This window comes from Pogona vitticeps, chromosome 2, assembly GCF_051106095.1.
Source record: "Pogona vitticeps strain Pit_001003342236 chromosome 2, PviZW2.1, whole genome shotgun sequence".
Lineage (NCBI taxonomy): Eukaryota > Metazoa > Chordata > Lepidosauria > Squamata > Agamidae > Pogona > Pogona vitticeps.
In genome coordinates this window covers 156147789-156174834 of record NC_135784.1, presented here as the reverse complement: position 1 = coordinate 156174834, position 27046 = coordinate 156147789, and the positions used below count along the sequence as shown (strand labels likewise).

The following is a 27046-nucleotide window of genomic DNA, read 5'->3' as shown; positions in this document are numbered from 1 at the left end:
CACCGGGCCTAGGACTAAGCCTTGGGGTACCCTGCTTGTTACCTCCTTCCTCCCAGTTAGAGAAGGACCCATTAATCATCACCCTCTGAGTACAATTCTGTAGCCAACTGTGTATCCACCTGACACTTGATCTAAACAGCCCACATCTAGTTACCTTGATAGTCAGGACATCATGGGGCACTTTGTCAAAAGTTTTGCTGAAGTCAAGATATACTACGTCTACAGCATCCCCTCTGTCTATCAGGGAGGTGATCTCATCAAAAAACGAGATCAAATTAGTTTGGTAGGATTTCTTCTTGACAAATCTGTGTTGGCTTCTAGTTAGTACTGCATTGTTTTCTAGGTGCTTGCATAATTACTGTTTTACAATCTGTTCCAGATTTTTTTCTGGGATTGATGTCAGGACGACTGGTCTGTGGTTCCTAGGTTCCTCTTTTTTGCCCTTTTTGAAGATAGGGACAACATTAACCCTCCTCCAATCCTCTGGGACCTCACCCATTTCCCATGATGTCAAGGAAATAATGGATAGCGGTTCTGAGAGTTCTTCAGCCCTTTCCTTCAGTACTCTTGGATGCAGTTCATCTGACCCTGAAGATTTGAACTCGTTCAAGGTGGTAAGGTATTCCTGGACTATTTGTTTATCAGTCTCCAGCTGCAATCTTGTCCCCCCCCCCTTGCACTTCCAATTTGTTTGGAAGTTCATATTATGTCTTATGGGAAAAGACATAATAAAAGACAAGGATAGCAAATCCTCTGTTTCTTTCTCCACTTTTTGTAGGAGAAAATTATCAGCCACACAAGCCAGGAATTTCTTGGAAGGGCCATAGCAGAATTTGGCTCCCAACATATATTTAAATAATTGAAATCTCCCATCGCTACTACATTGTGTCTCTTTGAAAACCCTGCAATTTGTTTTTCAAAATTTTCATCCTCTTCTTCTCTTTGATTGGGCGGTCAGTAGTAGACTCCGGCTACCAAGTTCCTTTTGTTTTTTTGCCACAGCTAGATTGATCCAGATGCTCTCGATGGGACAGCCAATCTTCTCCTCTTCCTGTATTTCTGTGCAGGAATGTTTAATTTTGACATATACTGCCCCTCCACCTCCCTTTTTATTCTCTCTGTTGTTTTTGATCAGTTTATATCCCCCAGTTGCTGTATTCCAGTCATGGGAGTCATCCCACCAAGTTTCAGTTATTCCTAGCAAGTCATAGTTACCCTCCCGAATTAAATTTCTAGTTCTTCTTGTTTGTTTCCCATGCTCCTGGCATTCACATACAGACACCGGAGGTTGTGTGATTTGTGGCCTGTTCATCTTTGTACATCTTTATGACTATTGTGATTATTATGATGATGATTTTTATGATTATTATTGTGATTATTATTGTTAATGTTATTATTGTTGCCCTTTTGATCAGTTTGGTCCATTCCTCTTATTGTGTCTAAGGCTTCATCTCCCCTTAATTCTGTGCGTAATCCCCCTTGAAGAGAAAGAAATTCATCACCCAAATTTCTGCGCTATGGTAATAGCTGTGATCTTTGTGCACCACTTTTGTACCAAGACTTACCCCATATGTGCAACTGATATACAGAGAGAGAGAGAGAGACAGACAGACAGACAGACAGACAGACACACACACACACACACACACTCACACACACACACACACTAAACAGCACAGGTTGGAATTAAACCCACCCACCCCCTTCCAATTCAGTTTAAAGCCCTCCTGATGAAGTTCTTCATGCTGTGGGCAAACACATTCTTCCCAGTCCTTGCGAGGTGCAAGCCATCTCTTGCTAGCCATCCTTCTTCCAAGAAGCTTAGCCTGTGGTCCCAAAAACCAAATCCCTTTCCCTCTCCCTCTTCCCCATCAGTGATTCCCAGCCTTGGGTCCCCAGATGTTCTTGGACTAAAACTCCCCAAAGTCTTCACCACTAGCTGTGCTGGCCAGGATTTCTGGTAGCTGTAATCCAAGAACATCTGGGGACCCAAGGTTGGGAAACACTGCTGTACATGAATAACCTTATGGTTCCAGGTTAAATAGTTCTTATGCAACCTCTGGCACTTTAAGTGGGCCACTATATTCAGGATCTGAGTTCATGAGAACAATTGTCTATCAAAATGCACCAGGGTTTCTGAGGACAATCAACGTGCTGTCAATTGCCCTATACCATTAGTCTCTTCTTAGTCCAAATCCAAAATAAATAGAATTTAGATAAAGGAAGACAGGTCATGGACTGACCATGGATGCTATAAGAAAAATTACAAGGATATTCAGTTAAAATGGGTACCAGAACAAAATGGAGGCGACATTGAAGGCACATAGTTGTTACATCATCCTGTGTGAAATTTACACGAATGCTTCTTCATTTGAATAGTGAGTGTGTGCCTTTTCTCTCCTATACTTTCAAATGTTATGAAAGACTATTAATTTATTAATTTATTTTGAAAAAGCTAAAGCAGAATCCGGTGAGCTGGTTGGTGGCAGCTAGTGCGTGGTTGGTGGGGAGGAAGACTCAGCAACCAGACATAGGTTGAACCAAAGCCAAGGTCTCTATGTGTTTGTATGCGTGTGCCTATGCGCACATGCACACACCGGGTCATTCTGTGTCGCACACACAAACATACACAGAGGCAGGCAAACAGGAAAACATTCATGCCTGCCCAGAAACCCTCTGCTTCTGGTAAGGAGAGTGATAGAAATAGGCTGCATGAGGGTAACCTGAGGTGGGCAGAGGCCAGATGAGTGCAAATGCATGAGCTGGCACTGTCCAAGACAGTGGGATCCTATTGGAGCAAGCTTTAAAGGGCCAGTAAAGTGTCATTTGTGTCAAACACACGTGCATGTATTTTGCTGAATTAGATAGGATATGTAGAGGCCTTTATGTCATTGACATTTGGGATGAACTCTGCACAAGTTGCAAATCATTCATTCATTCATGATCTGTTTTTGTGCAAAATGCTCTCCATCTGAGACTCCAATGCCCAATTCACCCAGGAACGGTATGGACAAAGGGAAATCACACCTATGGCATCTCATCCCTCATTTCAGATCCAGCCTCTGGGCCCTTCTAGAGGATGCTTTCACATCACATTCAGCAAGGCATGGCTATGGTGAACCGGCAGGGTCCCCAGATTGGAGTACTGTCATCATGCAGCATTATGGGAGTTCCCAGTTCATGAGAAAGCTGGGATAGGCCACTACCAGCCAAAGAGGTTTCAAAGTCCCCAGGTGAATGGCTAGTTCACTGCTTAGCTACCTTTTCCTTCCCAGAGGAGAAGGGCAGCAGGACTTGAGATGGACCCCTAGAAGGAAAAAGGCTTCCAACATCCAAGGCAGCCTGAGATCCGACATTATGTGCTGTTGTTTTTAAGCTGATAGATGTAGGGATTGAGTGGTGGGATCGGTTAGGGTCTCCAGACCGACAGTCTCCAATAAGCTGCTTTGATTTGAGGATCGGGTCATAATTGTAACAAAAATAAACAAAACATTTGCCACTAGTGTAATAGATCGACAATTATTTTTTTCCATTTGATGATTACAAAAAAATGACAGCTAACCCTAAAAGTTACAGAGTTTCATGATAGCCTTTCCATTTTCCAGTTTTGTTTCACAAGTCCTATTTTATGCGCACATACGTGCTTCTGTATGAGAATGTAACCCCTTCCACTTGAAGGCTCAAACATTTCCCATAGGCGTGCCCGACATGGCTTGGAACGCACAGGTTCCCATTTCAGGCCAGCTAAGATGGGATGGCTATTAAGGAATCGTTTCGAAAGCAGCAGCTTTCACATGGATTGTATATACTGCAGATCAAATAGATAAGAATGCACCCTGAGGCAGGAAATGGTTTATCCACTGCACTTAAACATTTCCTGAGAGGAGAGAGCTCTAGCATAAACCACGAACAATAACAGTGGAAAATTGTTTCTCTCTTCAGATGCCGGCAAGGGAATGACAATTTTGACCAAAAGTGTTTTTGACAAACAGTGGATGTCTTTCCTAACTTGGGGGGGGGGGGGGCGCATATGTTTCTCCCATTGTGGAGAAAAGACCCGACTCGGAAAGATAGTTGATCACTTGTTGCCACCTGCTGGGTTGGAGCTGGCACTGCAGCCAGCACCGTGCAATGTGCAGAACAGATCCGTGCAGGTTCCCTCTGCATCAGCTTAGCCTGGCTTGATTTGCGTTGGACCACATAAATCAGGAGCAGCCCATTGGGTGCCTGTATAATCCCATCTCCTGTCCTGAAGAGCACTCAGCTTCTGAATTTCATAAGCCTGGTCACCGTAGACTCTCATGAGGGCAACTTGCCCCCTGACAGAGATAACAGTCCTTTCACAGATCCCACAGCTACTTTATGTATTATACTATGGGGCAGGTTTTAATATACCCACTAGACTGGAGCATCTCATTTCGCTGAAACACCTTCATACAAAACAGGTATTGACTGTCTAACAATTAAGCTTTAGCAAGGAAAATGGCAGAGTTTCGCCGCCCAGAGTAGACCATTGGTCTAGACGGGCAGGGAATAAATAAATAAATAAATAAATAAATAAATAAATAAATAAATAAATAAATAAATAAATAAATAAATAAATAAATAAATAAAAATAACTTTATACGGTGTATATATATAAAGGGTCAGCAGCTAGAGATGTAATGAAACATTTATCCAAATATAAATATGCATGTGTGCATATATAATATATAAGGAATATATACATTATATATGTATCTTATTATAGATATAGTGGTCTATTTCACAACTGTAAGAAAAGAAAATGGCTTTTATTCTTTCTAGTATTAATGTCTAAGAGTGAATTATTGAGACTGTGAGTGCCAGTCAATGAGAAAAAAAAGGAGTGGTCTACTCTGTGGAACTTGAAGCTATCTGCTCTGTGAATCCCAAGACTTCTGCTGCACAGCTAGAGGAATTGGAACCAACAATTCAGAATTCTACAACACATTCTCCAGTCACAGGGTTTAAGGGAAGAGACAGTAAAAATTAATTATTTTGTTCTTCAGCAGATGGGCACCTTTTAGAAGGGCATTGTTGGTCCTTGATGGAAGTTAAGTGGCTGCTGTTGTTTGATCTTACCAATACCAACTTTCAGTCCTCACCTCTAAAGTCATTCCCAATTCACTCTCATTTTCCTTTCCTCTGTATCTGGGATTTAACTGAGTGGATTTGAATGTTGTTGTCTCAGTGATGTTTATGTAGTTATTTCATTAGGCAGCGGCATGTTCCCTTGCCCACTTATCCTGATCTTATTGTCGTCCTATGTTGTACTTTTTAGGTTTCAGGTTTAATTCCAACCTCTGCTGTTTACACTAGGCAACCTGGTGGCCCTGACAATTACAGTACTTGTTTTTTTGTATCCATTTATGTGTCTGGAGTCTGGACTGTTCATTTTTCTGTGTGTATATGTGGAGTGTATGGCATTATTGCCTAATGAAGGGTGACTGAAAACCAATACATCTGATAAACAATAACAATGAATCTGAATTTGTAATACACTTGGCTGACTCTACTCCACTTCATATATAACAATTTCCCAACCTTTTTCAAGTTATGACCCCTTTTATAATAGCCAAGTAACCTGTGAGACCCCACCACCATCACCACGTTTGCATAAAAGGACCTTTTTAATGGGGTAAAGTCATCCCTTCTCAGGAAGCAGAGGTTTCTTTCTCCCCAAAGGGCCTGTTTCTTATAGATACAAATACACACTAACTTTAATATCCCACTCCAAAAGGAAGAAATTATTAAACAAGGTCTACAAGACACATAAGGTGATCTGCGACCCATCAGAAAATACTTAGCAACTCCCTTGTTGGGAAAGACTGTTATATAGTTACAGTACAATAATGTCTCTCTCTCTCTATCTCTCTCTCTGTGTATGTGTGTGTGTGTGTGTGTGTTGCTACACTAGACAAATACCTTTGTTCCTCCTGTAATTTGTTCTATTAAAGATCAACAGCCCTGAGATCAGATGTTCTCACACTGTTTTTACAGTGTTGACACAACGGACAAGAGGAAGCTATTAGACTGAGCTAATCCAGTCCGCTACCTGCATTGTTGAACTATTGTGCCGTGTGCGGCACGCTCAGACTGCTGACGTCTTTCCTTCTTTTCTTGTCTTTCACTTCCAAGTAAGCTCAGGTGGATTTCTTTTTCTATATCCTCCAGCTATTCTTAGCAACAGCTATCTGACAGCAAAGGCAGCTAAGCCAATCAAGCTGTCTTGCTAATTAGGATGGGTAACCCAGCCTAGGTCAGCTGAGTCTGTTGGAGTGATCAGCGGGAATTGTTCGGAGTCCTGAAATGCATCATGGAAACCTTTTGTTATATTTCTTGGAGTCCTAAGGGAGGATCCATCCTTGGCAGAAAGCAAATGGGCTGGATTCAGCAAAACTTCAACTGGCAGGAAATGCCATGTGCTTAGCTACACTGCTGTTCCCCTTCATGTATCTCCTCTGGTGCTACCAAACAGTTCTGCTGCTGCTGCTTGTGACCGGTGATTCCCCTCAGGGACAGCAGGAGAAGATTAGTTTATTATGGCTACTTCTTAGCCACTCTTCAGCCAAAGCTCTCGGAGTGGCTTACAAAATTTAAGAAGACCGATGATGATGATGATGATGATGATGATGATGATGATGATGATGATGATGATGATGATGATGACGACGACGACGACGACAATGACGATGACGATGATGAAGACGACGTCGACGACGACGACGATGATGATGATGATGATATGTCAGAAAGCGCAGTGGGGAATCAAATTTCCTACCTCTGTCTCTCCAGCCAGAGATCTCAACCACTGAGCTATCCAGCAGTTCCTGAACAAAAATGTTGTAAAAATGTTTTGGAAAGGAGCCTTAGAGAGAGAGTCAAACCATTGGTTCACCTGGCCCAATACTGCCTATTTCGAGCAGCGGCTGCTTTCAGGCACTGCTTGCCATCTCCTGCATAAGATGCTGGAGACTGAACCATTGACCTCCTGCAGGCAAAGCAAATGTCCACCACAGAGCAGTAATCCCAACCCCAGCCAATGCATTTAATTTAATTAATTGATTGATTTAATTCATCTAATTTAATTTTCCCCCTTTTACATTAAAGCCATCAGGCAGGAATCCCCTTAAGGATCAATCCTCGCAAGACTTTAAAAGTTCTCGATGCAATGTCTCGTGGTGTTGAGGCAGCCTGAATAGACAAGAATTTATTGAATATTCTTTGGATCTCTGCTGTGGGGCAAAAAAGTTTGCTCCCAGTGATCACCACAAGATGGTAGAGGAGTGCAACATTTGTCTTGACCTGACCTTCTCCAATTCCTGTCCAGGTCTTTAGCTGGTAAATTAAACCTCTGTCGTGATTTGCTCATTTTTTTTATGGGAGACTTTTTGGCCACAGGAAAACACCAGCAACGTGTGGGGGAATTTCTTCTTCTTCTTTTTCTTTGGAGCTCTGAATTTTAAACAAGCTCTGATTGATGTGAGTGGGTCTTTTTTGATCAATGTTGTTAAGTAGTGCTTACTTTCATAATAATCTCTTTGGATTAGAAATCTAAGTGCATCGATATTAAACCATCCTGAAAGGCTGCCATTATAGCGAGAAGTTCACAAGGGCAACAACCCTCTCACTCATCCTTTGGCTCGGGGTGTTCACAGCAGCTGTGGCTGTAATAGTCTTTCCTGCCAAGGTCAAGGGTACCCAGCATTTCCAAGCACAAGACAGCCAAAGAGCATGTCTCTTGGAAGCAGGCACATCTGGATGGCAATGAAGCCTTAATCATCAGGAGAGAGGTGGTTGCCTCTTGCAAGGGAACAACCCTCTCCCCTTGGAGGCAAAGGTCATCTGATCCTGCTCTTTGTCAGCAAAGTATCCTTATTAGCCGCTCCAGGTAACCAAGTAATTCCAGGGAAACTGCCCCAACTCTGTCACCACCCTGGGGCAAAGTAGCAGAAGCCTTTCTCCCCACATCCCATCCCCTCCTTTGTGTCTGGGACAGAATCAGAGCTTGGAAGAAAGAAATTATCTGGTTGTGGGACCTGGAAGATTCTATTGTAGTCCAAAAAACTGGGAAGTTCCTCATGTTTAGGACAAATCCAGTTTACAGCTATTCCATTCAGGATCTACATTTTATACTCTCTTTTATGACCCGTAGCTAGGGAAAGGACAGTTTGAGTTTGGAGCGAAATATTAGATCTCAGCCTACCTGCAGTCCCCCCAGATTTGCCTTCAAGGATCTTTCCTGGCTTTAGGGCTTGCTCATCCCACTTCCCCACAGTGAGTATCCATTGCTTGTTTCCTGTCTTTCCATAAAACTTTCCTTCCTATTCACAGATTATATCAACTTGTAACAATGACAAATTTTATAATATACTGGCTACTTTCCATCATGAACTCACAGCTGTGTAACTGGATGTTGTCAGGTGGTCTCATGTCATAATAATAATATTTATAATAATAATATTTATCTAGATTGCATTCTGGAGGGACGTGGTGGCGCTGTGGGGTAAACCGCAGAAGCCTTTGTGTGCTGCAGGGTCAGAAGACCAGCAGTCGTAAGATCAAATCCACGCGACGGAGTGAGCTCCCGTCGCTTTGTCCCAGCTCCTGCCAACCTAGCAGTTCGAAAGCATGCAAATGCGAGTAGATAAATGGGTACCACCTCGGTGGGGAGGTAAACAGTGTTCTGTGTATAGCCGCGCTGGCCATGTGATCACAGAAACTGTCTTTGGACAAAACACTGGCTCTACGGCTTGGAAACGGGGATGAGCACCGCCCCCTAGAGTCGAACACGACTGACTAAAATGTCAAAGAGAACCTTTACCTTTACCTATATTGCATTCTACACCAGAGCATGTTCCAATAAAATGGATGATTTTTTTCTGATCCGGACTCATGGAAAAGAATTAGAAAAATTTCACCAGGATACCAATAATTTTCACCCAAACATCAACCACATTCTGGAACAAGCTATGCAACAGGTGTGTTTTCTAGACACCACTGTGAAACTACAACATGGACATCTTAGCACCACACTGTAACAAAAACCCATCAATCAATACTGTGACACTGAAATACGAAACACACTCTCCCCCTGTTCATTGCAACATTCTCTCAACATGGGCAATACAAGAGATGGAGTAGGCATCACACAGCTGCACTTGACCCATGGGATCACCTCCCCAAAATTGAGTGGGAGCGCAATCTGCAATTATAGAATAACTAGAATATTGTACCACAAACAGTGTGACACTACCTCTTATTTAAATACAATTGTAACATAACACTGTTATACTTCATTCCTGAGGAAAATAACAAATTGCAAATAACTAGTTATTTGTAGTTAGTTACTTGCAAGTTCTGCATCATGAAACTCAAGTGCAAACAATTGGCTGATGTTTTGTGATATTTAATTCTTACTTATTGCGAGGATGTTTATGTAATCAGTACTTGGAATGTTTATAAGCAGTGTTCAAGATAAAATTGTCACTTTCTATATGAATAATAATATGATTTTTAAAAAAGAAAATATATGTTTGCACTGTAAATTCAAACTAGTGTCAAACTTTTTTAAATCAGAGCTTGGGAACTGCAGTTCTACGAGGTATCTGAAGACTATCTCTATAAAAACAGGATGTCCTGTCCCCACTGAAGGTAAATTGGCAAGATCCTTTGAGGGTAGCCACAATTGGATTTCAATGCATGTTGCGAGTGTGATTGTCATAACTTCCAAAAGTTCCTTTCATAATTCAAGATTTACAAAACTATATGCCTCTATCTATGCCTCCATCCATAACCTAGCCAGTGTTTTAATTCAAATTTTCCTTTGACTTGAAAAGTGATGAAGTGAATGGTTCATATATTAGAGTTCTTCCAGATGGATGACTGCTAAATGCTGCCAGTCATAAGACGCTGGGCAATTATTATGCCTTTACTGCCTTAGAGAAACACCACAGGGTAATAAAGGGAAGCCAACATTGTCTGGATGCCACACACAGAAAAGTCCATGTTTGAAACTTATCTGGAAGCATCTACAATTCACCAAGAAAGCGGAATATTACCCTGCAATGAAACATTCAGATTTAGCTCCTGTCACTGTTGGCAACATGGTATTAAAAGAAGGAGCTTAAGTTATTAAACTGAGCAGCTTTAATCATGCAGTTCAGGCAGGGAAATCCATTGCTACAGGAGTGGACAGGATTAAAGTATTTTTACCACAAAGCCAATACATTTTTCAGTTGGGCTGCTGCTCTACCAGGGTTGGGTGTATATGCATATATGTCTAAGGGCAACTTAAGAGAACCTGCAAAATATTATGGGATCCAATGGATTTTTATTTGGAAATTGATCCGGTTACCTTGAACTTGATCATCCTGGTAGCCAGCTATGTCATCTTGCTTTTGGTTTTCCTAATTTCTTGTATACTCTATGACTGTAGAGGGAAAGACCCCAGTAAGGAATATGCGCCTGAGATTCCAGCAGAAACCCAGCCTCCAATCCGGCTAGTAGTGATGCAGCAAGGGAACCCAGGCACCCACTGGCCGAAAGGACTTGTTCCAGCGTACGAAAATCCATCTGGTCCCCCAGGGAAAAGGACTACGGTGGTTTGAACAAAGGCCTTCAGTTGCTCCTGAGTTCTAGCCTTGCTGGCCTTTTCTGTCATGTTTACATCCTCTTTGCACAAGGATAACAGAGCAAGGTAAGCTGCAATTAACAACCTACGTTAATTTACCCGTGTGGCAAATTGGCATATTTCATCCTGAATTGCTTTCTTTTCATTTCTTTTTTTTCTTTTCCTTCCCTCAATGTATTTTTAAAGTCCAATATAAAACCTAGTAACAAGGCGAAAACAGTGGTCATTATAATGAATCAAGGAATGGTGGAAACTGCTGGGTAGGTAGATCAATCCTTCAGCTAATCTCTTTGCCATCCAGAAAGTTCAAATTAAAGGATATTGAGCTTCAGATCAGTTTCTTGTGCTGCCTTATCCTTGTGTAGCATAGAGGCATGAAGTATTTTTGCTATTATTTGGAACAGCCTTATTGTCTTTGCAAACCATAAAGTTCTCCTGAAGAGCTGACCTGCAGAATTTGGAAAAGCATTTTCTAGTATCATGCACAACACCAACACACAAGTGGCATTATACCTCCTTGTTCTTTGTCTCTCCCCCCCATGTACAGATCTGCCAAATACAGATGATATAGAGTGGGGGGGATTTAAGTCACACAATTCACTTTTATCTACTTCCCATTTACATTTAGCAGATGTCTGTACATTAAAAGAAGAAGTCAAGATAAACTATGGGCCAGAAATTGTTCTTGCCAGCTGCCAGTGGAAGGGAAATAAAATCAAAAGCTTGAGCAGTATCAAAGATGCGAAAGACTATAAAGGTCTAATGTATTTATAGTATTTAAATAGTATTTATAGTTATTTGCCAAGCAAATGGAACATGGGTCACAATGGTCTTGTAGAACGCATTGTCTTGGGAGTGACACCCATTCACAATTGGGCACATCTGTGCAGCATTGAGAAATAGTGTCATGCAAAAGGTACTGTTGCACACTTACGTTGTTTTTGGTAGATCATATATACAATTCTGGGTTCTTTCAAGGAAACAGCATCATGAATCGATTCTTGAAAGTGTATTGCTCATCATCCATTTAATTAAACCTTCCTTTTCCTGGTTTATTAAATCTAGCACCGTAGGAGTTGAAAGGATGGGTCCAATACATGTCTCATTATGAGAACTGGGAGACTGTTCCTGATAAAATCCTTTTGGGGCCACAAACAATCTGATAACTGATGATCATTTGCAAACATCTCCTTCTTGGGCAAGATACTTGAGCAGCTGGTTGTCATAGAAAGAACATCAGGAGTGGCTGGATGAAACTCATCTCCTGTATCAATTTCAGTGTGGTTTCAAACCTGGTTTTGGTAGAAAAATGGCCATAATCTCTGAAGTGTTCCTTCTTCCAAGACATATCATTAGACCATAAATACATCTTGCTTGGTGTTTTCAACCAACTACTCTGACTGGCAAAGGTTGTCTAGGATTTTAGATAGGAAGCTTCTCCAGCCTTTTCTGGAGAAGCTGTGAACTTCTGTAAACAAAGCATGTGGCCTTCCACTTAGTGGTGGCTCTGCCAGTGAAACTCATTCACCTAACTTTCCATGGCTGATCTTTGATGGTCTCACATTTTCGAAAGGTTGTGATACTAATCATGTGAGAAGTAACATTGTGTATTGCATAGGCAGCTGACTGAGCTGGACATCCTAGGGTTAATGACCTGCCATTCAATAATATTTTTGATGGATTAACTCATTACAGCATTAAAACATTTTAGTACTGCAGAATCTTTCAAAATATTTTAATACTGTAAGGAGTTAATCCATTAAAATATTGCAGTTTCCGAATGTGTGTTCTTCTGAATATGATCGCAAACAATTTTCTTCAGTCAAATTATATAAATTATTTACTGTTTGAGAAAGTATATCTTTCCAAACAACTCCCTGATTCAAGAAATCAGGGGATGTGCTTGTGTTTCACCACTGCCACTAACAAATTACTGAAGTAATTATATCAGTTGATATAGGTTATTCTGATTAGCAAAACAACAACAACAGCAACAAAACAACCCACATAATTTCCTCACATCGTTTTTTCTCAATTTTAATGGCTGTGGTAAGAAAGGTTACTGTAAGGATCAAGTGCCAGCCAGAAAAAGGAAATTTCTGTTGACAATCTTTCAGAAAATCATCACTATCTCTACTGTATTTTTTTTTAATCTGGTTACAGTATTGGGTGACATGAGCAGAAAAAAATATCTTAAGGGGAGCAAAGTGTGCTGTTGTGGGATTGAGTCACACCTCAACAACCATTATACAGATACAAGTCGTTAGTACTAAACAGATTGTGGTGTGTGTGCATGTGCGTGCGTGCGTGCGTGTGTGTGTGTGTGTGTGTGTGTGTGTGTGTGTGTGAGAGAGAGAGAGAGAGAGAGAGAGAGAGAGATTAATTTCTAAAATGGAAGAGATCAATCAAACATGCCTGAAAGCCTGTCCTATATCCTTGACCTGGAAGCATTTGTGTATACTGTATGTGTGAGGTGATGCTGACTCTGGTTCCTTCAAGGTGAGGTAAACTCTGTGTTGTACTCAAAGGTACTGCAGCTTTCCCTCCCTTTATTTTTAAGACTGATCATGTTATTGAAATCTGGCCTCAAAGCAAGCCAAAAAAATGTATTTGGATCAGAAATGCACAAAGTGCAAGTCTCCAAATGTTGGACTGTCCATTTCCATCTGGCCTGGCCAGCCTCACCAAGGGTGAGGAATTCTGGAAGTTTTAGTTCCTCAACAACATTTGGGAGGGCCTGCCCACTCATTTGAGGGACCTGCCCACTTCTGCTTTGGAGGATAGCTGTTCTTTCTAAGCTGAGGTCGAGATGCCAGAGAAAGCTCTTTGAAACATTAACCTGAAATAGTTTACCTGTTTCTAGTGTCACCATTTGTGAAGGTCAGTGGTTCTTAAACAGTGAAGGCTCATCCTTTTGGGGGGCATGGAACATCTGGAAGGGGGCATGAAGCAGTGGTTCTTTAAGGTCATTTTAGACAAGGCACAATGTGGCTTTACTGAAGGACCACCATGATGCTATGTGTCTCATTACTCAGTTGAAAAATGTTGAAAGCCCCCCTGCTATGTTTGGTATCCCTAACAACTCATTCTGACAGCAGGAGAAATATTAGACCTCTGTACGCCAGCACAATAAATACACCACTTGGCTATATCAGATGGCAAGTTGAGCCACCTTCCCTTCATTACCCAAAACATAGACAGGTTGAATTGCCCTCCCTGCCTCATTTAGACACTGGATTTATAGACCAATAGTAGTAATATATCTGGCGGACGAGGAAGTTTGGGAGACGAGGAGGTGGTGATGGTGATGGTGACGGTGTGTCTCCTTTCTTGTTTCCCTTTATGTAATTCTCCTATGGGGAATCAGAGATGCCCTCCTCTGTTCTTCAAAGCCTTGATGTTCTAGTCCATTTGTCTTTGCATATACTTGAGATGTATCTATTTGACTATAAGTTTGAGAAGTTTGTCCTGAGGAAGAAAGAGATCAAGGGGAAAGGGAAAAGGCAAAGATGGAGATAGGGGCTAGGAGATAGTTGTGAATGCGGGAAGCAAAGGACTAATAAAGTGTTTTCTGGCATTGTTTTCATGACTCAATTGGAGTGGGCTCCATAGCTTAAGGTTGCTTAAGGTTGGGTAGAAGTCCAGTATGCCATTTGGTGCAATCCATGCATCCAAATGGTGTATGCACCTATAGCAATCCTATTTGGCATACCTCCCTAAAAAAATAATAATGAAAAATTCCTCTTCTTGCCCCCTGCTCTCTTTTTTGCCTTCTGAGAAGAAGTTTTCAATTTTTTTCAGTTGTTTATAAGTGGTATAGCATATCAGTGCTGTTTTAGTGGATTTTTTTTAAAGGTTTGCCCCTTCATAGAGGAGCAGGGAAAATGTTTAATTTCCTAATATTGTGAAGTGGCTAAGCCATCTTCTTAAGCCACTTATGACTACTGCGAAATTGAAAGTGGAAGGAAAATTTGAAGCCACAAACTCCACTTTGGTTCAATCCCAGTGATTGCATGTGCTGGAAATGAGCCAAAATGGAATGATCCTGCCCTCCCCGACAATCCTGTAGCCCGGGCCAAGAAAGATGCAGGTAGGAATGCCCTGGGGGCAGACTGGTTTACTCTAGTAATTATGTTGTCTGATCTCCAGCAAAAGAAGCGAACCAGCCCAGCCCCTCAGGGAACCAATCCGTGAGACAAATGCCTCTCTGATGACACCCCTGAGAAATACTGGAACCTCCGCTTTGTGGGAAGAGGGCAGACACAAAAGGAGACCACGATGCAAGATTCTTCATACTGTTTATTTTGGAAGAGATGGCTGATTATGAGCTGATAGGGAGAAATGAACTTTGAAATCAGGGACATCCTCAAGAAGTTTCAAAAACACTTAAGTGGGGAGAGAACGGCCTTGCCTTCAAAGAGAAATACTTGAACAAATTGATTACCCCTCCACCGCCTATGAGTCCATAACTCTGTCTTCTTCCCATTCAGATAAGTGAGCTCCTGCAACCTTGGGAAACCCAAGTGTTCTAGGGCTGCGACTTCTGGAAACCCCAGCTGGCACATCTGGTGGTGCAGGCTCTTGGGAACTGCAGTCCAACAACACCTGGATTACTCAAGATTGAGAACTGCTGCCCTAGGACAAACATTCTACTCATTCAACCAATATGACATGCAAATGAAGAGATTTTGCAAGAGGGCAGCATGCTGTGCTTATCGCCTCTGATTCCTTTTAAGCTTGCCGTTGACATGAGAATGGATGGGAGGGAGCTATCTGGATTGCTCCACAGGGCACTGCAATTTGGTAGACCTTGCCCTAACACAGTGTTGTTTCAGGTGGTGGAAGATCTCTCTGAGACATGCTTGGGAAAAGGTCAGTGGTTCGAGATATTTATGACTAAATGCAAGCGAGGAGCACACTGCAGCGTTATCAGCACAATGCTCTCTGGTTTTCCCACTGAGTAAAATATCCAGTCATATCCTCCCCAACCTGGAGAGAAGGATTTTTAACCTATTAAATAGCTCTGGATCAAATTTTCTTCTAAGATATGTTGGTATCAGGAATGGATTAATTCAGGCTTTCGGTTTATGTTGGTTTTGCAGGTTGTTCTTCATACTGCTCTTCTGTTTTCGTATGAACTAGAAAATTTGAAAAGAAACTTCTTGAGACAAAAACATGCACCTTGAGTGTAATACAAATTTAAATGCTTACTTGTTGCCTGTGTACTTAAATGTATGTTTTGGTGTATTCAGACTGTCAAGGATATCACTGTCCCTGAAGTCAGGCCGGTTTCACACACGCAGCAAACCTTCATGAATTATTTCATTCCTGTCTGCTTATTGGCTGAGGAACTGTGAAGCCTGCCATTTTGTACAGGAATGCACATTCCTGAAGATCCCTGGCCAATAGCGCTACCTGGTCAAGGAGGTTGCCTAGCAACAATAGCTGAGAAACCATCACCACATTTGACTTGGAAGCTGGCTCACACAATTATTTGTTCGTAGGCACAGAGGAAGTGATCTCCACTTCCCTGCTCTGAAATTTAATTAGGACTGTTGCTTGTTTTTCTCGAATAATGCCAAGTTTCAGGAACAACGTGTGGGAGCAGAGTCTGTATTCCTGCTTGCAGTGTTTAGAAGGCTAGGTCCCTGGGAAATATTTAGATTCACACCAAGCTAAGAAAAAGTAATATTTATTGTTCCAAAGTTCCTCTCTTGACTTTGCCCCCACAAATCAAACTAGCCTTCCGAGATCCAAACAAAAATAGTGTGGGCTACGCATGCTTTCTTTGTTCTTTATTCCTACCACGGCATTTCTTGGCTGTCAGGTTGCTGTTACTGTTGCCATTTCTTCAACTGCACAAATAATTTATTGCACTATGCAGTATTGATTCATCTTGTCTTTACCAGACCAGAAAATACTGTACAGTATAGGGAATGCTTTCTTATACCCTCTAGTGGCAAATGTTGATATTGCAACTAAAAGTACTTTTAATTTTTTTTTTAAAAAAAAACTTTTCTAATCACTTCTGATTGATAACAGCTCCATGCTTCTAAGACCAAGTGTTGAGTTTGCATTACAGTAAAATATCCCCTTACCACATGGCAATATTAGAGTAAATGCACCACCTAATCTTTGAGAATTTACTTGAAAAAAATCTTTCTAAGCTGCTGTATATGAATATAAGATTAGTCCTGAAACAATAAGCCCCTCTTCCCTAAAAGTTAGGGGAACACAGTCAAACCCATGCTATTCACAGTTTGAACCTTTACAGTCTTACGCAAGGTGCATTTTTTGGTCTGCAACAATTTCTCAGAGCCAAATGCTAATGATCGCTTTGCTTTCTCAAGACAACCCTTGATCTTACAGAAAATAATAAAAAGATTTGGCTGAAATAGGGCAGAGGTCAACATCCCAGTGTTGCAACAGCTGTTTCAAGGAGCTGCAGGTTTTGGCCAGACTTAGAAGTGAGTCATTATATGGCACATAGACAGAAAGTGAAGGAGGAGGGGCCAGAGATTATCTCTTGCTTCGTGTTGTTGTGCAAGGAGGCCAGAACCTCAAAAAGCAGTTCAGAAGATCTTACTTTGATAAATCTGCCCCTTTCCCAATGACTGATGTATAAAGAAGTACAACATCCCAGCCCTTTCCTGTGTATGCTGCATGTCCCAGGGAAACTCAGAAGCACACCTGGCCAGAGCAACCGATGCATCTCCTCTCACTCTCAGCTCTGTCACAGATACTAGGAAGATTCTAGGATCCAAAATATAATGTACAGTTAGCACATTAGAAGCAGAACGCCCTTGAGAAGTAAAGGACATCTACACTACTTGTCCTAGTGCTTTGTTGCCTCATTCTATATGTTGCAAATTAGTTTGATTTTGTTTTGTGATTGGTCATTGGGAAAGAAATGCAGGTATTATTTGTAAGTCGTTTCTTGGGCACAGAGCTTTGAAGGAATTGTGTGCCTAGAGGGAAAACACAAGATGTGATTTGACCCTGAGTTACTTATTTTTATTTATTTATTTATTGGACTTATATACCGCCCCATAGCGCTACAAGCACTCTCCGGGCGGTTTACAATTTTAATTATACAGGCTACACATTGCCCCCCCCCCCCCTCACAGCAAGCTGGGTACTCATTTTACCAACCTCGGAAGGATGGAAGGCTGAGTCAACCTTGAGCCGGCTACCTGGGATTTGAACCCCAGGTCGTGAGCACAGTTTTAGCTGCAGTACAGCGTTTTAACCACTGCGCCACGAGGCTCTATACTTACTTTGTTGAGCATAAGGAGAAATGTGTTCATCACATTTGGGTATAAGGGCACCAATGGAGAATATACAGAGAGACCTCCAGAACCCATAATGAGCTAGCTGTTACATGGAGTTCTCCATTTACTTGTGTGAGCAGGGTTGTACATGTGTGCCTTCCTGAAAGCATTTTGTTGCTTTTATTTTGGTGCTCTTATGCTTACTATTCAAGTATAGGGTTTTTTTAAAAAAACTAGTAGAAGTATCTGGAAGCACTCCAACACAACATCTACCTCAGACTGTTGGTTAAAGCCAGTATTATATAGCTGCAGAGGCCATTTCTTAGTTTTTGGCAAGATCAAAAACCGGAGTTAGTTTTTACTAATCATATAATATGTTTATTTGTATGTTAATTGAATTTCTACCCAGTGAGATATAGTGGATAGAGTGATAGACTACAATTCAGGAGACCTGGGGTTGATTCCATGGCTCTGCCATGGAAACTCATGGGGTGGGGGAGTGGGGAGGCGGGTAAAACCATTTTAAGATATCTCACTCACCTTGAACACTCTATCAAGGGTCGCTATAACTCAATTCTGACTTGATGGCACATAACAACAACAAACTAGGCCAACATATACAGAGATGTTTGTTGGTTCAACTGAAGTTCAAGTAGGTAATCTAGTTCAGTTAGTTCAGTTAGTTTTTCAGAATTGTAGTACAGTAATCTGAAGCTTGAGTGAGGAGGATCCCCAGAGACAATACTCAGCTGAACCAGGGAAGTTCTACCTAGCTTGTCTCCTAACAATGCCAGGAACATGTGCGCTGGCACATGCCCCCACTCTGGGTCTTCCTGAACTGTATCAAGGGACATTTGCACCTCTTCTTTCCCCCAACACCAGCATCCTGTCATCTAGCCAACAGATCCAACCAACCCCTCCTGTGGCTCTTTCCTGGAAGCTCATATAAGAATCCTACTATATCTGGGGGGATTTCTGAGATAGTTCAGTTGGGACTTTAGCTGCTTCACCCCAACCCTTGGGCAAAATCTTACTGTGCTGCATGGGTGTCCCTGCAGAGGCATCCTTTTCCTGGGCTCTCGGGTGCACTTCCTCCCACTCCTTTCCCTCTCGCTCTGAGATAGGGGACTCCCCTGAGCTGCAATCATGAAAGGATCGGCAGAGGTAAGACCAGGAGGGAAAGAAAGAAGGAAGGATGGGAGGGAGGAAGGGAAGGGGGCTGGAATGTGATTTGCATCACAATCAGCATGAACTGTGAACCCCTGAATCAATCCGCAGCCCCTGTGCAAGCACTACTTTCTGACTACTGACAGTATTTGCAAACAGTGGCAGTCTGTTAATAAGACTAGAAATAATTATGTGCCATTAAATCCATTTTGAGCTATGGTGAACCATTTGAGGGTTTTCTAGGCACAGAGCGCACTTCTGAGACACTTTGTGGCTGTGCAGTTTGCCCGAGGCAAATGGACTAGTTCTTATCTCAGGAAAAGTAGTGGGGAATTGAACTCTTAACCTCTGGCTCCACAGCCAGGCACCTAACTTGCAGAGCTACTCAGCGAACTATTCATAAGACTAGAGATAGTGTAATTTCACAAGTGGCACTCTTGCTGGGTCTCTGAGTTGTGGGGAAGAAGAGGTTCTGCACCATGGAGACTCCTTGGCCTCATGAAAAGCGCATGTGGTACACGTACCCTGAGTTGTCCACTTGCAATAAATGGAAAGGATTTTGATGAGAATTGATATGAAGCGGGTGTCATGCATGATAAGTACACAATAGCCGAAATCTTGTAGGGTTTTAGCACTTGTGGTGCAGTGTTCACAATTTTCTGGCTGCCCTAACATGTCTAACTGCACATGCAGACCATGACAAAGGGTGTAATGAACAATTGGCAAAATAGTTTTTGTTTGTCCTTCCACAATGGCATAACTATGAGGGATTCTGCATTTCACGGCAGTGTGTGTACTCAAGTAGTGAAGTCACAGTTAGCCACAGCTTCTTAGCAAACACATACAGTGTTTTCCACAGAGAAATACATGAATATGTCATCATTATTGACAATGATTATATACTGTTCATACGCTGACATGATTTCCTACCTAGACCATTCTTTCGAAGTTGATCCAGAGATTCTGTTTAACCCCACTGTTTAAAGGGAATGACCCCATCGGTTCACCGTTTCTCTCAGCCCTGGGTCACCCAGCCTTAATTTATTGCAACAAGGAGGATGACCTCCTTAACTATTTCCAATGTGGAAATTAAGTGCCACTTTTAGAATAGTATTTTATGTACAGTATAAATGAGGTGTGATTCTTCAAGGTCCACGTTGCTGGTTATATCACTGAAGCTGATGACAAGCCAAGACTCATTTAAGATGTCATTTCATTACAGAAATCATGTGTGGGCAAAACAAAGCTGTGGCCTACTTTTTCCGTATGTTACAATGACAGGGAATAGTTTATCAACACTTAGATTACAGGATGTTTGTGAAGCAATCAGAAATCTCTGTTTGGGGGGATCCACCCAAATATAAATGCTGTTGATTGATAGTTGCAGCAAATCGTTCCTGTCAGATGCATGCACTTAATGAGCTTGCCATAACCTTATGGTGACATAATCTGTCACTTGAAAACAGTTGTTTCTGGGCTGTTCCTTAAACTTCTGAAAAGAAGGGTCACAGTGGGATGGAACATTATGGAATCAGAGGTTTTCAAAGCTGGAGCAGATAGGAAGGCTACAGTCTGTACTTTTATGAAGAGAACACACACGGCAGGGCTTCCCACATGAGTCAAATGAAAGAATAATGATTGTACAGGCCAAAGGAAGCTATCCCTCTGACCTCCAGCTGAGTCACATTCTTGAAGCTTAAGCTGCAACCTTGCCTGACATATATTAATAACACAAATGTCAGTACTGTGTTGCACTACAAGTATTAAGAAGCGTCTGCCATGAAAGTTTGTCTGAGATATGGCACTAACAGCCTTTAATTCTAAGGAGCTATTCTGATGAACAGACAAATCTGGGACTAGGTTCACTATTCTGCCAATGATGGTTGTCAAGCTCCAAAGCAGTAGCTAAGCTGTAACTAGCCACAGAACTGTATCCTGTGCCAGTGCCTAAATATCAAGAACATAAGAAAAGTTGTGCTGGTTCAGCCCAACAACATATCTAGTCCAGGATTCTGTTCAAACTGTGGCCAGCCATATGTCACTTGGAACCCTACAAATAGGACAAGATTGCAAAAATAGTCACCACGCTTCAATAATTCCCTTCAGTCACTGATACATAAAATATCAGAAGGATCGCCTTCTCTCATATAAGCTTATCTTTTGAGAACTCGACTGGACACCTTGCTCTGTGTACCTCCTCCACCTTTTAGCTACAATATGTCACAACAGACAGGAGGCCCTTCTCTGCGGTAGCATGGAAGATAAACAACCACTCAAAGCAAAGTTCCGCTCATTCCTCCATAACTGGTTTTAAATAAGATGCTAACACAATGCTATTCCATGTGTACCATCCTACCACCCAAAGACATCTAATTATCAGATTTTGGAATGTAAACAGGTTCAAGCCTGGTTAGTATTTGAAGCTTCACCTCGTTTTTTAGCCCTGCAGAGACCCAGCCACATTCTAGCTAAGTTTTGGAAGCCCAAGACTATTGCCAGTTCCTGCCTGGGATCAGGAAGTTCACAGACTTCCTCACAACAAACACCAGCCCTGAAAAGAAGGAAGACTATACCACTTCACACTATAGTAGGCAAGAAGTCAATACTCGATTCAGGATTACACTCTTATCACATATTTCCAATAATCACACCAAATGTGGAGAGAGAAAAGAAAATTCATCACAGATTTTGAGGGAGAGCCCGATTAAAAAAAGTTTACTATTCATTTGACACTGAATAGTTTTGGAAAGAAATCTACCCTATGTGAAAAATAAGAAAGATTGCCTATTCAGTCTGGAAGCTGAGTCATGGCAACTGGACTTCTTCCTTTTTAGATGCTGACAGGGGTTTCTGGAAGATGCAGTGCAAGAACACCTGGATTGTTCCCAGGGTCACAAACCACTGGCCTAGCATATTCCCAGCCCTAACCCTTTCTAATAAAAAGGCAGTTGTACGCCATTGGCTGCCAAGTAGGACACACTGATCTTGAGTCAGCTTCACATAGATGAGCCAGCTGCCTTCATCCTCCCAGAAGCTCAACCGGCCACAAACCTGTTTAGCTCTCTGTATTTCTTCACAGAGACAACCAGGGAATGCCAGAGATCGTCAGCTAGGGTTCAGAAAGAACCCTGCTTGAAACTGAGACTCTACTGCCATTCAGCTGCGCTAGATGGGACAACAGTCTAACTCAATATAAGACAACTTCTTACAACCTATGAGTTCTGGGTTGTCCAGCAGCTCCTTGTCCTTATTTCCTCTGCTCCAATCCATGCTGCTGCTTCAATTGCTATTTAGAATGTGGGAAGTGTCGATCTGATTTCCTATTCCTTCGATGTGGATTCATAGCCACCTTGAAACCATTCATCAGAGATGGTTTCCAGAGATGGAAGTCAATGTACAGAAATAGCACCACAGTTTGGGCATTCTTGAACTGTATCAGTTGATTTTGAAAGTGAAGACCTTGCATGATTGAATATCTCTCCTATATTTTTTTAAATGACAAACACAGAAGCACCTTGCAGATGAAAAACTAACAAGTAGGGGCACAGCAAAATGGTCTTGCGGTTTTTTCTGGCATGGTAGCTCCCTTTCCACATACAGAGGTGCTTTTTCCAGATTGGGAGCATTCAAACATGCAGTTTCTCACTTGCAGGATATTACTATTCCAGGAAAGACAATATAAAAGTGTGATTTATGAACAGGTCAATTGACGATTAGCTGATATATTTGTGGAATAATAGAAGCACTGTTCTTTGAAGAAAGACAAGATTAAAAATATCATATATAAACAACTCCCGTCAAACAAGGCGGTTCTTGTTTGGCCTAAGTGTTACCTCTCACTGCATTTTCTTCCAAACTATCTTTAAGGCATCTTGAAGCCTCTAAAATACTGCATTCCTTTCTCATTGCCAAATATGTATTTGATGGCACTACACAGATACTTGTTTTATTGCAGAATCAAACCTGATGATTTTTTTAAAATGACATGCTCTAAAAAGAAGATGTTCAGCAGCAGAAACTGAACTAGTGATTTAAATCCTACAGGCTGTTGTTATAGAACACCTGGTTTCTAGTTTAATGCAAAGGTAAAATGAATACAGATGGGCTTGATTTGATGGGTGAATTGTTCCAAAGCTCCTTGTACACATGCTTCTCAGAATGGTTATGGAGACTCAGTAGGCCACGTCAGAGCCACTTCACGCGGTTAGGTACCTGGTCATCCTGTCTTCCACAGTGGCATAGAAATCTATGTGGCTGGTCACCAAGGCCATAAAATTTGACTCACTAAATAAGGATATATGCCAAAGATATCTGATCTTGAGATCCATTATCCAAAAAAAAAAAGAAAAGAAAAGAAAAGAAAAGAAAAGAGGAGAAAGGTTGACTGTGAAGATCAAATCACACATCCCTGTGGCACTATCTCACAGAAGCTAGTGAGTATTCCTGGATCAGAATTCACAGCGTGCCTAGGAATGCTTGCTTCTCCTGTAAATGATGAACGACCAGCCCTTGCAGGCTCGGCTCCCAGGAGTCCAATGCACTCATGCAATTGACTCTTAGGTGCCCTGCTTGACAACAAGTTGTACTACAAATAGGTCATCCTCTCCAGCAATTACACTAAAATCCTTTGGCTTTTTTCCCAGACAGCTGGGGCTTTGTCTGCGTACGGGATGATGACAATACCAGCATTAGGCTGCTAGATATAACCTGGTGCTCCACCTCCTTCCTTCCTTTCCACCCGTCGGGTTCTTTCTCTTGTGGCTACTGGCTAATTGGCAATTAGGTATGGGAGGGGGGTCAACTGTGTCTATTTTCTCTGGTATGCACAGGTTGCTTGAAGAGGGTTGGCAGATTTCAATCAAGAGATCCCTCTTCACTTGTGAAGGTGCTACTGAAGCAGGAGGAAAGGCAGCAGTTTCTCTGCCACCCATGAACCCCCCTCGCCCATGTCCACTCTCTCTTCCCTTCATCTGCCTTCATGGCCCCACTCCAGGAAGAGATTTCCTACACCAGCAGTTAAGTGCAACATAATATTAACATATGCATTGGCCACTCTGTGGCTGCATATCTTAACCATACTTGGAAGAAAGGGAAACAAACACCTTTAAATCAGACTTCCTTTTGAGGAACTACTGGGATTCGTCAGTGTAATCCCACATGAAAAAGGGAGTCAGAATTAAAATACTCACTTTATGAGGTGGCTAGAAGCAAAGAAGGGATCCCTGTAGTTTCCATTCTTGTTGTTCTTAGATGACAATCCTCTTTGCAGCCTGCCTGGAATATTTAAGCATCGCTATGTGTTTTGATTTCATTTTTGTCTTGTTTTGCTTTGCTTTATTCAGCCAGGATGTCAGTAAGGCCTGCTCTGTAATAATTTGTAAACCTTCTTGGTTTCTTCTTGTGTGTATGTGTGGCTCAGGCAAAGGAGACCAGAAGGTGAACCTTTACTAACTGAACGAGAAAGCAGAGACTGAGGAAGAGTGGAAGGTGTAGCATTCTGTACTATCACAGAGGTGCCACCACAAGAATGTAGGTGCCTCTCTTGTGCCTAAGAGGATTTGACCACTTCTCCTTCTCCTTCACCTGCCTCCCGCTCCATGCTTCACCACACTATCCTGCTGTCTGCTTTCACTTCCCTGCATAAACCCTCATGGTACAACTCCATGGTGTTTCAGCCAGTTCATCTCATTGAGTATTGCCAATACTACCTGAGATCATCTGTCCAAGGATTCAGACAGGATTTTCCCCAATCCAACTAAGAGAGGGAAGGAAATGAACGGGAGAAGTTTCATATGCAGAACTTGCATTCCACTATTGTGGACCCAACTCTGAGAGGCAGTGGAAGACAGGAGGGCCTGGCGCACTCTGGTCCATGGGATCACGAAGAGTCGGACATGACTAAATGACTAAACAACAAATTGTGTAACGCATAGACTCAGTTACTAAGAGATAGCCCCTCCTGTGCAGCAGCATTTGGTGCTGCTAGAAAATTGGTAGAGAGACACGGAGAGCTGAATTTTCAGTGCATCATTCCATGCATTTCCCATAGGTTTTCATTTATGCACCTGTTTTTTCTCAGCTGACAATTTCAGAACAGAAGCTGGTTTTTTTCTTTTTGTTTTTCAAATGTGCGATCTGCAAAATGATGGCCATCTAAGGACTTCAGCTCTTTAGCACTGAATCAAATCTGGCATCATTCCCAGCCTTAGCAACTATAACCTAGCATGTCTGCGGGAAGACAGACTAACTGGAAGACCAGAATTTATGTTGTATGAGGCAGACAGTAGAAAGTCAGAACAAACCCTGTGGGTCCAAGACATTTTCTTCATTTCTCTTTTGAAATCAATCTTTTTCTCAAAAGCCCAAGAAAGGACCATTTTGGAATATAAGTAGGAAGTGTCATCAATAACAGACTAAATAAGGAAAGCAAAGAAAGGCCTCAAATGAGGTCAAGAAGAGGGATCCCTCGAGATGCTATGAGGGGGCTGCTGCAGTTCTCAGAGAGCTGTTACTGTTAAGGAATTATGGCTGTCCTTTTCTGAAACAGCGATAGATATGCTTGCACAATTATGGCCTTAAGCTAAGGCCTTAAAAAAAAAAAAGCAGATGTGAAAAATACCTGAGATATGTCTGCCACCTCCATTTTACAGAAGCCTCTCTCCTTCTCTTTTTGATTGTGTCACTTGCTCCCTCCCAAAATCTGATGTCGATGAACATCACTACAGTTGCCTAGCAACCAGAGTTAATGCAACATAACTCTGAAAAATGATGAAGTTCATTGGAATTAAAGTTACTCTCGTGTCCTCCCATCCTCCACAGCTTTAAATGTTTTTTGGTGACTGCATTCATTTTTGAAGGACGGTTGGAATAAAGTGTAATTCAAACGTCGGTTTGCTAAATTCAATACTGCCAGCTGCTCAAGAAACAGGATTCTTTGTGGTGGACCAGCCAGAGGCCAAAGACAAGCAAGAGACAGACAGTGTAGAAAGAAATGGTCTCAAATGACATAGGTTGTCCAGACTAAGGAAGCCAGTGGGCTGTGTGAGTTATGGGTTATTACGCCATTGAGTGACCATCTTTGGTACACATGGCCACCCTACGACATAATTATGGCTATTTTGGAAGCTGTTGTCTTTGAAAATTACTGCTTTGGCAAAATGCTCAACACAAGAATGCTGACATTCATTCTGAGGCAAAAATATCTGAGGTAAAAAAATGTAACACTGGAATTTCCCAGCAAAGTTTTGTATGTCTCGTGCAAATGTCTGCACTCCAGGAGTATAATAAGATCCTAACCTTATTCATAGAGGAAAGGGTTGCAGTGGTGGTTTTCAACAGTATTTCTATTGAGATGCTTATTTTGGTTTATTAAGTCTTACGTATCTAGAACAGTAGTTGTTTATCCTTAATCCTTTAGGTGTTTCATACCACTTTGTTGAATCCCCGAGACAGCAGAACTAGTAGATTTATGAAGTCCAGAACATCTGACAGGCTGATGCACAGCAGTGCATCTGAATGTGTTGTATCTTATGTTCCATCAATGATCCAAACCAAGAACCTGAGACCCACCATTCTAGAAACAAAAGGACATTTTTCCCCCAAAGAACGGCATATATATGTGTGACACACCCGTCACGTGTCCCCAGGTTGTTTCACTAGCCTGAGGTCCATGACACATTCGCTCCTTTCTACTGCCACCCATTGACCTCTGTCAACAACCTTTAATTGGAAAGATTGAGGTCCAAGCTGAGTATAAAGTTGAACAACACAGGCTTATTGACCACAGTTTGCTTAAACGGGTTCTTTACAGACTTTAATGTATTCAATAGATTAGTAATAACTCATTTCTTAACTCTCTTAGCTCTTTATAAGTTCCACACTCTTAACTCCTAACTCCATCACACTCTCTAACTCCCACACCTAACTCTTACTTCCAACTCTCCTCTCTGACTAA

The 27046-nt window shown here is 41.9% G+C and overlaps 2 protein-coding genes across 3 annotated transcripts in view; both read left to right on the top strand.

Moving 5' to 3' along the window:
- Positions 1–10336: 10336 nt before the first annotated feature.
- MMD (monocyte to macrophage differentiation associated) overlaps positions 10337–27046 on the top strand; it is a 75325-nt gene continuing 58615 nt past the window's right edge. Inside the window, exon 1 of one of the 2 annotated variants that reach the window (XM_072990931.2) lies at positions 10337–10720. In XM_072990931.2, coding sequence (XP_072847032.2) covers positions 10683–10720 — 38 coding nt within the window. In that variant the 5' untranslated portion in view covers positions 10337–10682. The remainder of the gene's footprint in view (positions 10721–27046) is intronic. The other variant, XM_072990930.2, reaches the window with a different exon arrangement.
- Positions 10347–10631, top strand: SMIM36 (small integral membrane protein 36). Its single transcript, XM_072990933.2, has one exon. It carries the CDS (start codon positions 10347–10349, stop codon positions 10629–10631), a length of 285 nt encoding a protein of 94 aa, XP_072847034.1.